At 41.1% G+C, this 14,335-nt stretch overlaps 1 protein-coding gene across 2 annotated transcripts in view; it reads left to right on the forward strand.

Moving 5' to 3' along the window:
* The first annotated feature begins 401 nt into the window (after positions 1–401).
* The window catches only part of CAP2 (cyclase associated actin cytoskeleton regulatory protein 2), a 68,198-nt gene continuing 54,264 nt past the window's right edge, over positions 402–14,335 (forward strand). Inside the window, exons 1-3 of one of the 2 annotated variants that reach the window (XM_058804181.1) lie at positions 409–462; positions 6,206–6,315; positions 12,217–12,341. In XM_058804181.1, the coding sequence (XP_058660164.1) occupies positions 12,218–12,341 (124 nt within the window). In that variant the 5' untranslated portion in view covers positions 409–462; positions 6,206–6,315; position 12,217. Of the gene's footprint in view, positions 463–6,205; positions 6,316–12,216; positions 12,342–14,335 lie in introns of both variants that reach the window. The other variant, XM_058804188.1, reaches the window with a different exon arrangement.

Here is a 14,335-nt window from a genome sequence, read left to right on the forward strand (position 1 = left end):
ACGGGCAAAAGCAGGGCCACCGTATCAGCGGCCATCCACCCTGGGCTGCCTGCAGTGTCCCCTGCTCCTCCGTGATGCTCCACGCATCCATTTCCCCGCAGATTCCCAGCCGCCGCCGTGAGACACCTCTCCCTCTCCCTCTCTCTCCATTTTCACACTCCACCCACTTTTTGCTTTCTTTCTCCATCTCTGCCACCGTCTCTCTCCCTCTCTGGACTTGTCTTTATTTGGCACTCCCGGAAGCCGCTGGGCATTGCTCTCCCTGCCTGCCCGGGCAGCTGATGTGACTGACTGACACCGGCTCCCGCTGAGGAGGAGGAGGAGGAGAAGGAGGAGGAAGAGGAGGAGGAGGAGGAAGGAGAGCAGCGGCGAGGCGAGGGAGGGGGGGAGCGAGTGACCGGCCGCGGATTTTCATTGCAGAGAGGAGGGGGGAAAAAAAGGCTACGCGGGTCATCAAAACAGGTAACTCAAGAGCTGGCGGCGGCGGGAGGGGCGGGATGCCGGGCAGGCGCGGCCGGGGCCGCGGGTGCGCTCCCGCCGGTGGCGGCGGCAGCAGCGGCCTCAGCGGACATCTTGGGGATGGGGGAAAGTGATGTGGGGGCGACTCCGGGCTCGGCCGGGGGTGGCGGGGCGGCAGAGTTATTCCTTGGGCGGGCAGTGCTCTGGAGGTATCTGGGTGAGGGACCCGCGCTGCCCCTCGACTTCCCTCCTGTCACCTGCGCCGGCCTGCGCACGGGAAACCTTACCCTCTCTGCCTCCCCCCCTTCCTCCGGGTGCTGAGTGGGAAGGGAGTAATCTGGGCTGGGAGAGGGGAGACCCGAGCGAAATACCACGGCATGCGAGGGATCCTCTTTGGGGCCGAAGCCGGATCTCGTTCGCCGAGCCCCCCGTCGGCGCCGGGAGCGACTCCGAGGGGGCTTTCGGCTGCGGCCCGGCCCCCGCCCCGGGTTCCGGCAGCCGACGGGTTATTAAAAATGCCCTCGGCTTGTTTGTGCAGACCTGGCTGTCAAGCCGTGCCGATCCTGAACTCTCTTAATCAGCGTAAGATGATCTAATTCTGAGGCGGGCGGCTATAGTGCCGCTGGGTGTTGGGGCGCCGAGCCCTTGGATCCCTTGGAGCCGGAGGTGTGCGTGTGGTGGAGGTGGCAGAAGAGCCTGCAGGTTTAGCCCAGAAGAAAGGGTTAAATAGCATCTTAGGGTGAGCGACCTAAAGGCGTAATATATACCTTTACATAAAAATATGTAAAGGATACTTCAAATACAGGTAGCTTTCAGAGGGGGCGAGAGGAAGGTAGAAGTGAAGCCGAGGTCCTGCATTTTGCAGTATCTTGACATCAGGAGCACTCCTCCAGAGACGCAGCCAGCACAGAGCCGAGAAGAACTTGTTGTGACCTCACCCAAAAACGTGCAATCTGCCCTTTGCTTTGGGGATTGCTGTAGATTTGTATCCTGGCATTACAGCATCAATACTGAGGATTTTTATCAAGTAGGATTCAGATCTTATAATGTGTAGGGGCAGTCTTAAAAAACAAAGACCATCTGGTGAAGAGAGCTTTTTTTATATACCCTACCTAATTGTTTTTTGAGTGATGGAAAATGTCAGAAAAAAACCCTTCACAGAGGCCAGTCCATTTGGAAGTAGTTGGAAGGGATCTGTTTAGCAGGGGATCTGAGTGGGATAAACCTGCAGATTTTATAAATTTGTTTCTAAGCCAGGAAAAAGTGACAGTGGTTTATGGACTACCATGTTTCATTGTTTTGTGAAATTGTAATGAGAAGACTCATCCTACTTCAGAAATGTAACTGGAAAAATAATTTAGAATAGTAACATGGTAGATGGAATGAGTTGGAACTCAATACAGTACTCTCAAATATGGCCTTTTAAGACATTACTGTGATACCCTAATTTTTGTGCAAATTTTATCCTAGCATTTCCTTTTAATTGCTTATTATGCAAATGATAGTAAACTTTTTTCTGGTTTTATGCATTTTCAGTACCAGGATTTCATAACACTGGCTCTATTTTGAGCAAGTTTGCACAAAAACAAAGGCAATCTACCTTCTGTAACAATGCCAGGCACATACAACAATATGGTCTTTTTGGTCTTGAGCTTAACAAAAATGCAAGTCTTCTGAATACTCCTATGATTCCTTTGTGTCTTTCCCCTTGAATGCTGCTCAGATGTGGAAGGTGGACAGGCAGAACTCCGAACTTAATGAATAAAATATGTTTTCTCAATTAAATAAAAATGAAGAGGATGTGCATTATTTACTATAATGGTAGAACCAACCTCTGACATGTTTTCATTATTCTTTGTCAGCTGTGGCTCTCACTTCAATGGAGAAAAGTGCTTCTTATTATACCATAAGGAGCAAGGGTACTAAGATTACATGTATTAAATTCCCTCCCATCATTAGATATTCTGATCCCACTGTATCATTTTTATTGTCCATGCAAAATATGTTGGGCACCCTAGGTTTAAAAAAAAAAAAAGTCATTAAAATTCACCCAGGTCCAAAATTCTTGGTAATCTGAATTAGCAGATACTGGCAAAGTAAGAGTGAGTAAGGAGGACTGAAAACCAGGCAACTTGTATTCAACTCTCAGGCTCAATGTTGACTTGCAACATCACCTGAACAAAGTCAGTTAATCTATGCTTTAATCTGTGGCCTATCAGTGGCAATAAAGTTGCAGTTGGTTTGAACTCTAGGGAGAGAAATGATGAACTGCCAAATATGTTAAAGAATATTCTTAGTGGTTCTGCACGAGTTCTAACATCACGTGCATCAGCAGCAAACTCAGCTAAGCATCAGCTGCAGTTGCTGCCTACTGGAACATCTGACTACATGAAAGAGAACATTCTGTGCTTATTGGGGCAGAACCAAAGAAACACCTATGATAGATAAGGCATACATTTTTTGCAGTTATTCTTCTGCTTTATTATGAACTGGTTAAAGGATTTTGCTTGATAAAGCACCCTTGATATATAAAAATAATTTAAATTCCTTTTTCTAAATCTTCAAGTGCATCTTTTGCAGTAGAGGGGACAAATGGGAACGTGTCATTTTCATGTGGTACAGAGTCCACTCCAGTTGCTTACATAATACTTGAAACTCTAAAGATTCAGCTTTTCTTCAGAATGTTACTGCTAACAACTATACCAGATTAGCAACACCTTTACTAAGCACTGTATGCTGAAGTGACAAAAGCATGCGTGAGCACAGCTGCATCTATGACAATGATTATGCTGATTCAGATGCTTCATCAAGAGTAGGGAGTGTGGAGCTTCTTAAGTGTCTGTGACCTCTGTCACCATTTAGCAAGACTTTATGGCACAGACACCACTAGAGTCTACACACATACTGCCTACTGCTGTGTTAATTTCACCTGTGTACTTCAGGTATTCTGACTATCAGTTTCAGGGACTTTTTGTTATTTAAAAGGTCCCATTCAGACTACTTTCCTGAGTATATGCTAATGGCAATTGCTTTGTCTGACCCACAATTTTTCAGGGAACAGCAAGCAAAATAGGTTGCTCGTAGAATTCCAAATACCAGTAGTATGCTGGGAATTAAAGCCTTAATGCTTTTGTGGGCTATATTAAAAAATGAAACAGGAAAATGCTCAATTACATCGTTAAATAGTGGCACATTTTTCCAAGATCTGCTCAGATCCTAAGCTTTAAGCTATGTTTTGTATTAGTTTAAATATTTAATTAATTGCTCTTTGGAAGGAATGCAAAGAATCATTTACATTTCTGTGCATAATCTGTCATTGTCTAGAAACAGCAGACTAATTCACCTAGAGCTCTGGGTCCTCTAAAGCAACAGCCACCCTCAAAAAGGCTGACTTTTACAAGCCTCTAGGGTAGGTCCAGTTTGATTCCTCTGTGTTTAGCAAGACCTCACACTGAAATACAGGAAGGATAGACAGTTAAATGTCTAAGATCTTGTATGTGAGCAGGTTGTATGGATTATCATAAAAGCTTAGGACCTCTTAAGTAGTAACCAGGTTATATCCGGAAATAAAGGTCTGTTTTAGTAGCAGCTGGCCCATTTCATCCTGAATCAGAAGCAAAGGCACAAATTGCAATGCCAGCAGTATTGCAAAATCAGTGGGATGAGTTTTAGAATGGGATGCATGAAGACCTTAAAATTTTGTGACCAGTAAAGATCCCAATTGAGCTGCAGAGCAGAGGGAGGACTCATGGCAAAAAGTTTGCTTAAGCCCCGTTGGCTGCTGCTGTGCTGGAGGAAGAGCCACTGGCTACAGGCTGAGTGGAGCAGCCATGATGAGCCTGAGACCATCAGACACAGATTGCAGCAGGGTGTTCTGGTAAGAGCAGGAACACTTGCAAACTTGGCTGAAATCAAGCCCAACTATTCAGGCTTCAACATAATATGGATATGCATGAGAAGTAGGGTGTGGAAGTTTTGTGAAAGGCCACCAGCGCAGCAAACAAAACTTTTACAAACCTTGATACTGAATAACTCTAGTCTTTTCTTCAGAAGTAATTTCACAGTTTCTGTTTTTAGAGCTTGCAATACCTTTCACTTAGTTTTAACTCCCTCCTTTGTTTTTTTCCTTTCACATCCTGGAAGTACTGAAACATTTGTACTTTGGAATTTACCCTTTCAGAGAGTTCAAATTTACCCTTTCAGAGAGTTCAAATTCAATTTGTTTGGAACCATAGCATAAAGATCTTACTGTTCAGTTATTATGAACTGCACTGAAGCACTTGAATAAAATCAATGCCTGCATGCAGTATTTTCTCGGTTCAGCAAGACAGTCTGCTTACATACAGTAATTGGACTTGTGACAGGTAATTAAATGGTTTGTAAGGCCTTTAGGATGCTTGATTACATGAAGAGCACAACACTAATATATAGTAAATGAGGTGGCTAAGAACACTGCATTTCTGTTGATTGCACACATACTAAATTTCATACACTTCATTTGAGGGGGTAAAGAAAATAAATCCAATACAAAAGACCATGAGCAGTGGTGACATGAAAAGTGAGCATAAAAGGAATAGGAGAATGTACTTAGAAACTGGGTTGCCTTGGTTATTTTAAGTCAATCATGCTTACACAAACTGTCAAGCAGTCTTGACTGCTTCAGTATATCATTAAATAATGAACTCGCTCTTTGTGATCACAAAATTCATGACAGTCAAAATTATTCAGCAAGGGATAGAAGCTCTTCACAGAACTTCCCAATAATTAGGAAGTGAACTGATACTCCAGGAGATACTAAGCACATACATGAACACATGCCATATTTTAAAGAATTCGTATTAAATTATCAGAGGCCTACTTGCAGTCCATGTTGTTATTATTACATTGACTTGTAGACATACAGCTTGATGTGTGCAGTTGCTCACCCATATTATGGGACTAAACTGGGATGTGATAAGAAATCTAAAATGCATCAACAGTCAGAGGTATTTGTCAAAACAGAGATTGTTTTATGATGCAAGTTTTACAGTTTTTTCTGGACAGTGGGATGAGTAAAGGGTTCTATTCTTTTTCAACATGGTTTTGTAGACAGCAGCTTGATCACTAGGAGCGGGAGAAAAGCAGAGGAGGAGCCAGAATGCAAACAGAAAATTATGCTTTGTGGTACCAACAGCATAAGGCCAGACAAAGGAAAACACTTGGGTTAAATGGGAGAGATTCAACGTGAACCTGCTTTTACTTCTTCTATGCAAATGGTTTTTTGCTTATAAAAAGTAGCCCTTTAAAAACACAGAGGTTATGCCAAAGAAAGAAGTCCACACACAAGATAGTTGATGTAGCACACTATTATGCACAGCCATAAGGGACTCATTTTATAGCATAACAGTGGCTTTAACACACACAGTGCGCTACAGACAGAAATATTTTATGATGGATATGCTAGAGTCAGCTAAGACTTCAGATCAACTTAATAGTGAAAATGGCACATTCATCCACAAAAAGCAGAAGTCATACAGACATTTTTGTCTTTTTTGCTATTTCAGTTATAACTCTCCATCTTAACAAAAATAAGGTCAAAATTCTAATACTGTTTGATATACAAAACTAAATATTTTAACTAGGTTTAAAAATTAAATAATTCTCTATACTTAAGAATTAATTGCTCCCAAATGAGCTTGTAGTAGATTTATGGGCAAAACAATAAAAAAGGCTCTGATTTGAAACTCAAATCATTCTTCTCACACAGGGCCCTACTGAGAGGTCATCTGGTTTAATCCAAATTGACATCAGTTTGAGAAGACTCTGTTTACATTCCTCCCCTACAGCTAATGGAAAACAAAATACAAACCATACAAGGTAATGTTCCTATTGGTCTACCAACACATACTTTCTTCTCACCACTGTTCCCTTTGCATTCTCTGCCCAGAATCTTTTGTGATAGAATTTCAAAGTACTCCTTTGTACCACCCAGCCAGTACTGAGCTGCTTCCAAGCTCTATCTGGGAATGAGGAACTCCAGAGACCCCAAGCCAGAGGGGTTCTGAACAAGAATGGGGTGCAGCAGGAATTTGGGTCTCATGGGAAAGGTGGCAAAGAGACTGCTTCCTCAAAACAGCTTGGATTTTTTAGGTGTCAAATGATGATATAGGAAAAAGAGCCATTTCAGACCCAGGCTGTCTGTGTTTGTGTCAGAAATGAAGTGCTGTACGATGCTTTTGTAATTTGAGGGGATGTTCAGGAATGCATTTCTCCTCCCTTGATGTATGTTGACATAAATTTGTACAGAGGAACTCTCAGAGGACACGGTGCTGTAGATCTATAAAATGTTCCTGACTGGCTCTCTGATAGCACCAGCTGGCAATCTGGGGAGTTGTGTATTTTATTTAATATCTTGGTAGCAATTTATTAAAAGACTAAGAGAGAAAGCACATGTGCAAGGTGCTTCCAAGGACAGTGTGATTTTCCACTTCCAAGGCAGTGCAGCAATGGTGAATACAATTAATATGCACATGGCTGCCTGTATTCTGGTTTAGGCATCTGCCCTTTTTTGGAATAGAGAGGAAATCCAAATCTGACATGTAGGATATCAGATGATGTGCATGAGTGAGACCTGGCATCAATTTTCAGATGCTAGATGAATTTGGACAAACTGGCACTGAGTGGGCCAGGGGAGGAAAGCAAATAAATTAACAGGACATTTATTTTCCTTTCAAATTAGTAGAATGTTAGGAAATAAAAAAAACTGTGGAACTTTGTACTCTGTCTCTTGCTGATGTTTGTGAGCATCATTTCATACTTTACAAGGTAGCACCACTCCTTTGTTCAAAACTCCATTTTTACATGTCTGGTATGTCATCATATGGTTTTTTCCCCTTTATGCTGCTGTACTGCTTTTCCCTGTGCATTCATTACAACTTGTTTCTTCTTGAGGATGGACCAATATAGTCCTCTGTTGTAAGTCACATACAGTAGTAACAGGAACAGTATGTGTGTGTTTTGACTTACAGTTTGCTGTTTGGGATCAGTATGTCAGGAAATTCTAGTCTACAGCCAAGTTTTTTCCCCTGATAATAGATAAATGGTGCTTTGAAACAGCTGGGGAGGAAAGCAGTGATCTCCCAAGGCCTGTCTATAAAAAGAAATCCACTCTTTGAGTTTCAGCATGCTTTCTTCTACCTGGTTTTGGCTTTACTTCTTTTGTGGAAGAAATGACAGATGGTGATACTACCACATGCCTTTAACACTCCCAAAAGAGATACCACTAACAGTAAACAGGGTAGAGCTGTGGATCTTCTGTCTTGATTTTGTGCCCAAGAGACGGTTACCAATGTTGTGTTTAAATGATTTGTCAGTAGATGTGTGTTAACACCTTTCCTCACTCTTAGGTGACCTTACTTTCAGTGAAGGACAATGTTCTTCACCAGGAGAGCAACTGGATAAGGATTATATGGGAGTTAAAGCATTGTTATTTTTAACTCTTTATAGGTGGTCAGCATCAGCTCTGGGAAAAGATACATGGTTTACCCTGATAATCACTTCAAATCTTTAATTAAAATCATGACAGGTGAGATAGAGAGTCTGTCTTGAAGTAAAAACATGTTTTATGAGAGTGGAAGCATGCCACAGACATATTTACATCCTCTTTTCTTTAATGTGCAGAGATTTAATTGGACACTGTAAGTAGACCAATCTTATTATTTATTTATAATATAAGCTCTGATGCTGTATCATGGCAGATAGTATCTTCACAGAGTCAAGCTTTGCCATTTGTATTCTGATTCCTTTTGAGCTGTGGCTTTGTGGTGTCTCTTTGACCAGGCAAAGTGCAGTGTGGAATAAGTAATCAGATAAACAGCTGAATATAGGCCAAGAAAATGCTGAAGTGTGTCATAACGTGTGCCAAATATGTAAATCTCAATGTATAGGCAAAGATGTCAGTGTTTAGATTGAGAATGGATGAAGAGAGTTTTCATGCTATTGTTCAGGAGATGTTTAGAACAGTAACTTTAATTCCTGTGTTGTTTGTAAGGTAGATAACACTGTGTCATTTAATGGTAAAGAGAGGTGTAAATGTAAGATTTGAATATACAACTGATTGCTCTTTTAGTGTTATGGACAGTAATCACAAAAATGTTTTTGCACTTTATTCATACATGACAGGCATAACTGTGTGTATTCTTATGTGCATGTACATATATGTATAGAAATAGATGGAAATACCATGTACTCATGGTTATATAAATCTACAGATAAAAAGGTAGACAGTGTAAAGATGATGATTATTGAGTGTAATATTCTATATAAAAAGAATAGAAACCTGACATCCCTAATATTAGGGTAAAAACGGTTTCTACTTCTGTTTAAAGACTCTGACTATATATTATTCTATGATTGCTGGTGATGCCTGCTTTTGGAAGAACGTTGTAGTTCTCCAGTTAATGGGACTAGAATAAAACAGTGACCAATATAGTGAATAAAAGCCTATGTGGTAGCAGGAAGGTATTGCATAAAAAGATCCTTCAGGTTTTTGAGCTGGATTATTCCCCTGAACTTCTGACACCACAATGTGTAGTTTTACTGCCTTACAGAAGGTCATTTATTGGGTAATACATCAGAAGTCTGCTCATTTGTGAGACTCCTCAGACCTCCTGGTGTGTGCACTCAAATCATTGAGTTTGTCATCAAACAGTCATATTCTTTCACAGGCAAAATCAGGCTGAAGAGGCCAAAAAGTAACAGGTCCTCCATAGAAGTTTGTGCATAATTTTTGTGACATTTGATGACATCACAAGGAAAATTTTAAGGCAAATGAAAAAAACTCAACTTACCAGACTGTATCTTTACATAAAAAATTAGGTGCTATACTAAAAATATATTTTAAAATACTGATGAAATTAGTTGACTGTTTGCTGTGTTATGTATTAGTATGCTATGTTACATCATCCAGACTTTAGAGTGGTTGAAAACAGAACTTTTAAAATATACACTATTTTAGGCTTTTATGTAGTAGGGTAAAATGTGAAAAGAATGTACTCATAATATTTTTTAGGATTAACAGTGCTTTGTTTTAAGAAAAATTTTAATATTCTTGTAAAAGTTTGAATATTTCAGAAGCTCCTCTGATCCATTCATCTCATTCCTGCCAAGATATTTGTAACCTTACAAAAATTTAAGGTGTGTTTTTTTAAGGTGAATTGATTTTTCAAACAGAATAGTGTGCATTTTGCAGTATAAAGAAAGTACATTGCCAGTGGGTGAAGAAAGGTGATCCCACCCCTTTGCTCTTCACCTGACTGAACTCTTAGGTCAGGTCAAGAATACAAGCAGTTTTCATGGATAACTCACCTGGCATGGTGAGTTGTCTCCTGTTCTGAAAGCAGCCCTGGTTCTGCAATACTGTGCTTGGATAAATACAGATTCACGTAAATGGACTCATTACATGACTAATGAGCCCTGGTGAGGTCACACCTGGAGTGCTGTGTCCAGTTCTGGGCTCCTCAGCACAAGGGAGACATGGAGCTCCTGGAGCAGGTCCAATGGACAGATGCAAAGCTGACCAAGCAAGTGGAGCATCTCTTCCATGAGGAAAGGCTGAGGGAGCTGGGCCTGTTCAGCCTCAGGAGGCAGCTGAGAGGGGACCTCATCAGTGTCCATCAGTATCTGAAGGGAGGGTGCCCAGAGGGCAGATCCAGGCTCTTCTCAGTCGTGCCCAGCAATAGCACAAGAGGCAGTGGGCAGCAGCTGATGCCCAGATGTTCCCCCTGAATACGAGGAAGAACTTTACTGTGCAGGTGACCAAGCACTGGAACTGGTTGCCCAAAGGGGTTGTGGAATCTCCTTCACTGGTGATATTCAGGAACTGTCTGGATGCAATCCTGTGCCATGTACTCTGGATGATGACTTTAGTGGGAAGGTTGTACCAGACGACCCCTCTGAGGTCCCTTCCAACCTGACCCATTCTATGATAAAACAAGAGAGCCCCTCTGAATTTTTACACTGTTCATGTGCATGCTGTTTAATGTCATCCTCTTTGGGGGTTTGATTTTTTAATTTAATATAAATAGGAAAACTCCATAAATTCCAAACAAAACTTTCTCACGAGAATGATTCTTTCAAGGGTTTCATGCTGTAAAATCTTCTACTTCACTTTTAGGTCAAACACAAACCTCAGTATATTGATAAAGTCTGAAAGTCCCTCCCTGTTTGAAAGGCAGCATGACTCAGAGCACAAGAGCTTTGCACGTGTTTCCACAGTCCTAGTAGCTAATTTCCTCTCATGCTTAAAATTTTAGTAGAAAAATATTACTATATTTTACTAATAAGAATTAGTAGTACTTGTTTGTAAATGAAAACATTTATTTCCATGGTACTTTACTTATTGATTATAACATTTAGGCACTCTGCACTGGCTGTGGAGACACTGAAGCAGCAATGTTTAGTTTGGTTGCTGAGTGTTCCATAGTGGTGCATTTTATTGGAATCTGCTATTAGGCTTTAATATCTCTGCAATACTAGCAGGCTGTTCTTTAGGAACTAATATATTTACACTTGTGTTCCATGTCTGCCTAACCATTCTAGTGTCTGAGCCATAGAGGAATCAATGTCTTGTGGAAGAACACCACAGGATGATGGCCCCAGAGAGCCTCTGACTCGCTGCTTATTCCCCTGTTGCTCCTGCCTTTGCACACCCCGGTGCTGGGCAGGGGATGCAGCCTGGTGTGGGGGCTGGGCTGGAAGTGGCCACAGGGAGCATGTTAATCAAGAGCCATCATCACCACATGCACCCCTTGCCAAATGTCACTTATCAGGATCAAACACTCCCAACCTTCAGTGGGGAACGTGTACCTTAAACTTGCTCTATTAAATGATAGGGGATTTAAACATAGCTTTGCCTTTGCTTATATAACTTTCTCACTCTGTATGGTATACAGCACTTTCTTCCCAAGAGATTGGCCAATATTCAAAAATGTCAATGCCTACACTGCCTCACATGTAAGAGAGTAGATAATCACATTGTGAAGAAAGAAGGCAAGGTGTGAGTTGTTAAAAATGTAACCTAATTTCTGTTTAATCTTAAACCAAAAGCACTGCAGCAGTACTGCACAAGCAGGCCTCTGGGGTTTTTTTTTCTATCCAAATGTTAATCAGCATATGATTTTAAAAGTTTGGGGAACACTGGTTCATATCGGGTGCTTCTGTAAGAAAAAAATTATATAAGAAAAATAAACAGAAGACCTTCTTGGATTTTTGTGTAGTCTTCAGTCAAGTGGCTGGGTCCTTCTAGAAAGTATAAAAGACCAAGGCAAATTTCAGAATGAGCCTTTTCAAAAATCAGTGAGTATTAATTGGGTCTGTATGTTAGTCTCTGTAAATGCTGACTCAAATCATTGTAGGCATAAGATTTTACCAATTACTTTTATGACTATTCCAGTTGTCTCAGTATCTGGCTGGGAGCATATATTTGCATTTTGTCATAAGCTGTTCATGTGCAGACTGTTAAAAGCTACACTAGCAGTGGTTGGAACCTGCTACTTAGAAGGAAGAGACAGAGTTGACTGCTGATCCCTGCTGACAAAGAAGCAACTTACCCTTGAGAGCTGCTTCACTGCAAATGTTTATGTGCCAGAAAGACAGTGCTTAAAAAATGAGAGTTTTACCATAAAAGAAAAAGCCACAAGATGAACAGAACTGCAGCATGAAGCAAGGACTTTACTGAGAGGGGTCTAACACTGTTTCTATCATAATGATTTTTTTCAGAATGGCAGAGACTCATGGCTTGATGGAGAGATTGGAGAAAGCAGTGACTCGACTCGAATCATTGTTTTCAGATTCACACAGATCTGGTGGAATGGAGTGTGATGGCATCAATGGAGTCAATGGAAGTAAGTATGTTATCTGTTATTAAAAAATATCTCTGTTATTAAAAAATTACAAATAATGTATATGTTTGTCTTCTAAGAGGGAATGTGATCCCACCTCCTACAAATTCTGTATCCAAATTTTAAAAATTTAAAAATTATTTAGAAGTACCATGTGACAAGCTTAGTAGCATGCACAATCTGAACTAATATGGCCTAGAAAATTAATGATTTTACTGTTTCTTTAATATATTGTCCATCTCTTAAGCTTTATTACTCTTTCCATTTTAGCAATTATATTTACAACTTACATAATTGTAAATAACTCCCCTGGTGAAGATGTCTGCTTGAGCCCAATTAGCAGAAGAAATGAGACATCCCCTAAATGTGCAGCATAAATATTCCTGTAGAAGTCACCAATGTAAACACTATTGATTTGCCAACTCTCTCTGAATTTCACAGTGCAGACCCACTTAATTTGTTTAACATCCTTAATCAAACATGAGTTTGTTTGGAAGCATTTACTCACTATAAATCCATGGCTTTACATTCTTACCTCTTGAGCTGTCTGTTCTCAAGTGGCTCTCCAAAGCACTACAGTGGAGAATATACTAAAAAAAGCTTGTTCTTTGTCTACTCATATCATATCATATCATATCATTGAATCATATTTTCTTGTGCCTTAATTTTGTGGTACCTGAAGTTATAGGCTAAATAACTTTACATATGTGCTACTTCTAAATATGATGGAATAGAAGTGCTCTTTCCTTTCTCCAAAACTTCTTTTTTTGTCCAGAACCCCAACATGCATCTCTTTATTAGCTTCATATTCATTGCTTTCTGTATTCCTTGCCCTTTCTTGCATTCTCCAGAGAAGACCACATCCCAGCATGGGCTCAGCTGCTGTACAGAAGCTGCAGGACACATCTGAAGTTGCAGGCAGTTTCCTTTACTGACACAGCAACAAGTGAAGTGTGTGAGGTGCTGTGTCGTCCCCTATGCCAGCTGACACATGTGAGGGACGTTCCCTGCACCCTTGTGTGCCATGGGCCTGCACACTGGCAGCTGCTGTGGGGCAGCTGACTGAGAGCTGTGTGTTTCTGTGGCAGGAAAGGAGCATCTTCCAGCAGGCTTCCATGGCAGATGAGTTAGCCAGGCACAGAAAGCTTCACTAGAAAAAGTGCTTGCAGTCCAGAGAGAACCTAGGCAGCTAGCAAACTGTAGCAAAGTCAGGGAGAAATATCCATATACAAACTGACAAATAAATCAATCACCACTAGGAATTGTGCAATTCTCAAAGAATTTAGTAATGTAATGAGTCCATTTAGGTGAATCTGTATTTATTGCAGAACCAGGGCTACTTTCAGAACAGGAGATAACTCACCATGCCAAGTACTTCCATGAAAACTGCTTGTATTCTTGACCTGACCTAGGAGCTCAGTCAGGTGAAGAGATTCACCCCCCAGGGAACCAGAGCCTGAACGCCCCAGCAGATCCCTAGAAGAAACCAGCTGAGAAGCCTTGTTGAAGTGTGGTTATAAAATACACCCACTGGGAGACTGCAGTAAGAAGCTGAGATGAGCAGCACCATGGGGTGTTGCCAGGCTGCATGATGTCTCCAGGCAGAGCTGTCTCACACAGGGACTCAGGAATTAGCTTATGCTGGTGCAGTTGGGAAAGTCTTCAGTTTGTGTGCCTGGTCCGCCTACAGTGCCCCAAACACCACTCTGTGCCTTTGTCACTGTGCCTCTGCAGAGGTTCACATTGCCACAGACACTGCAAAGGAAACAGTCTTACAGGTACCTTCTTTCTTTTTCTCCTTCAAAACTGTCACTCAGGCCAGAATGTGACCTTTTTAAAATCTCCAGTCGAAATGGAGGTATATTTCTTCAACCATGACCTCTATCCCCTAAAAGACCATTCCATAAGTAGAGTTAATAAAAAAAAAATAACCTTGGCTTTTCAATTAGTACATTTTCAGAAACAGGATGGGAGATCTGTACCTTTACTGTTTTCCT

The sequence above is a fragment of the Ammospiza caudacuta genome, chromosome 1 (assembly GCF_027887145.1).
Source record: "Ammospiza caudacuta isolate bAmmCau1 chromosome 1, bAmmCau1.pri, whole genome shotgun sequence".
NCBI classification, from domain to species: domain Eukaryota; kingdom Metazoa; phylum Chordata; class Aves; order Passeriformes; family Passerellidae; genus Ammospiza; species Ammospiza caudacuta.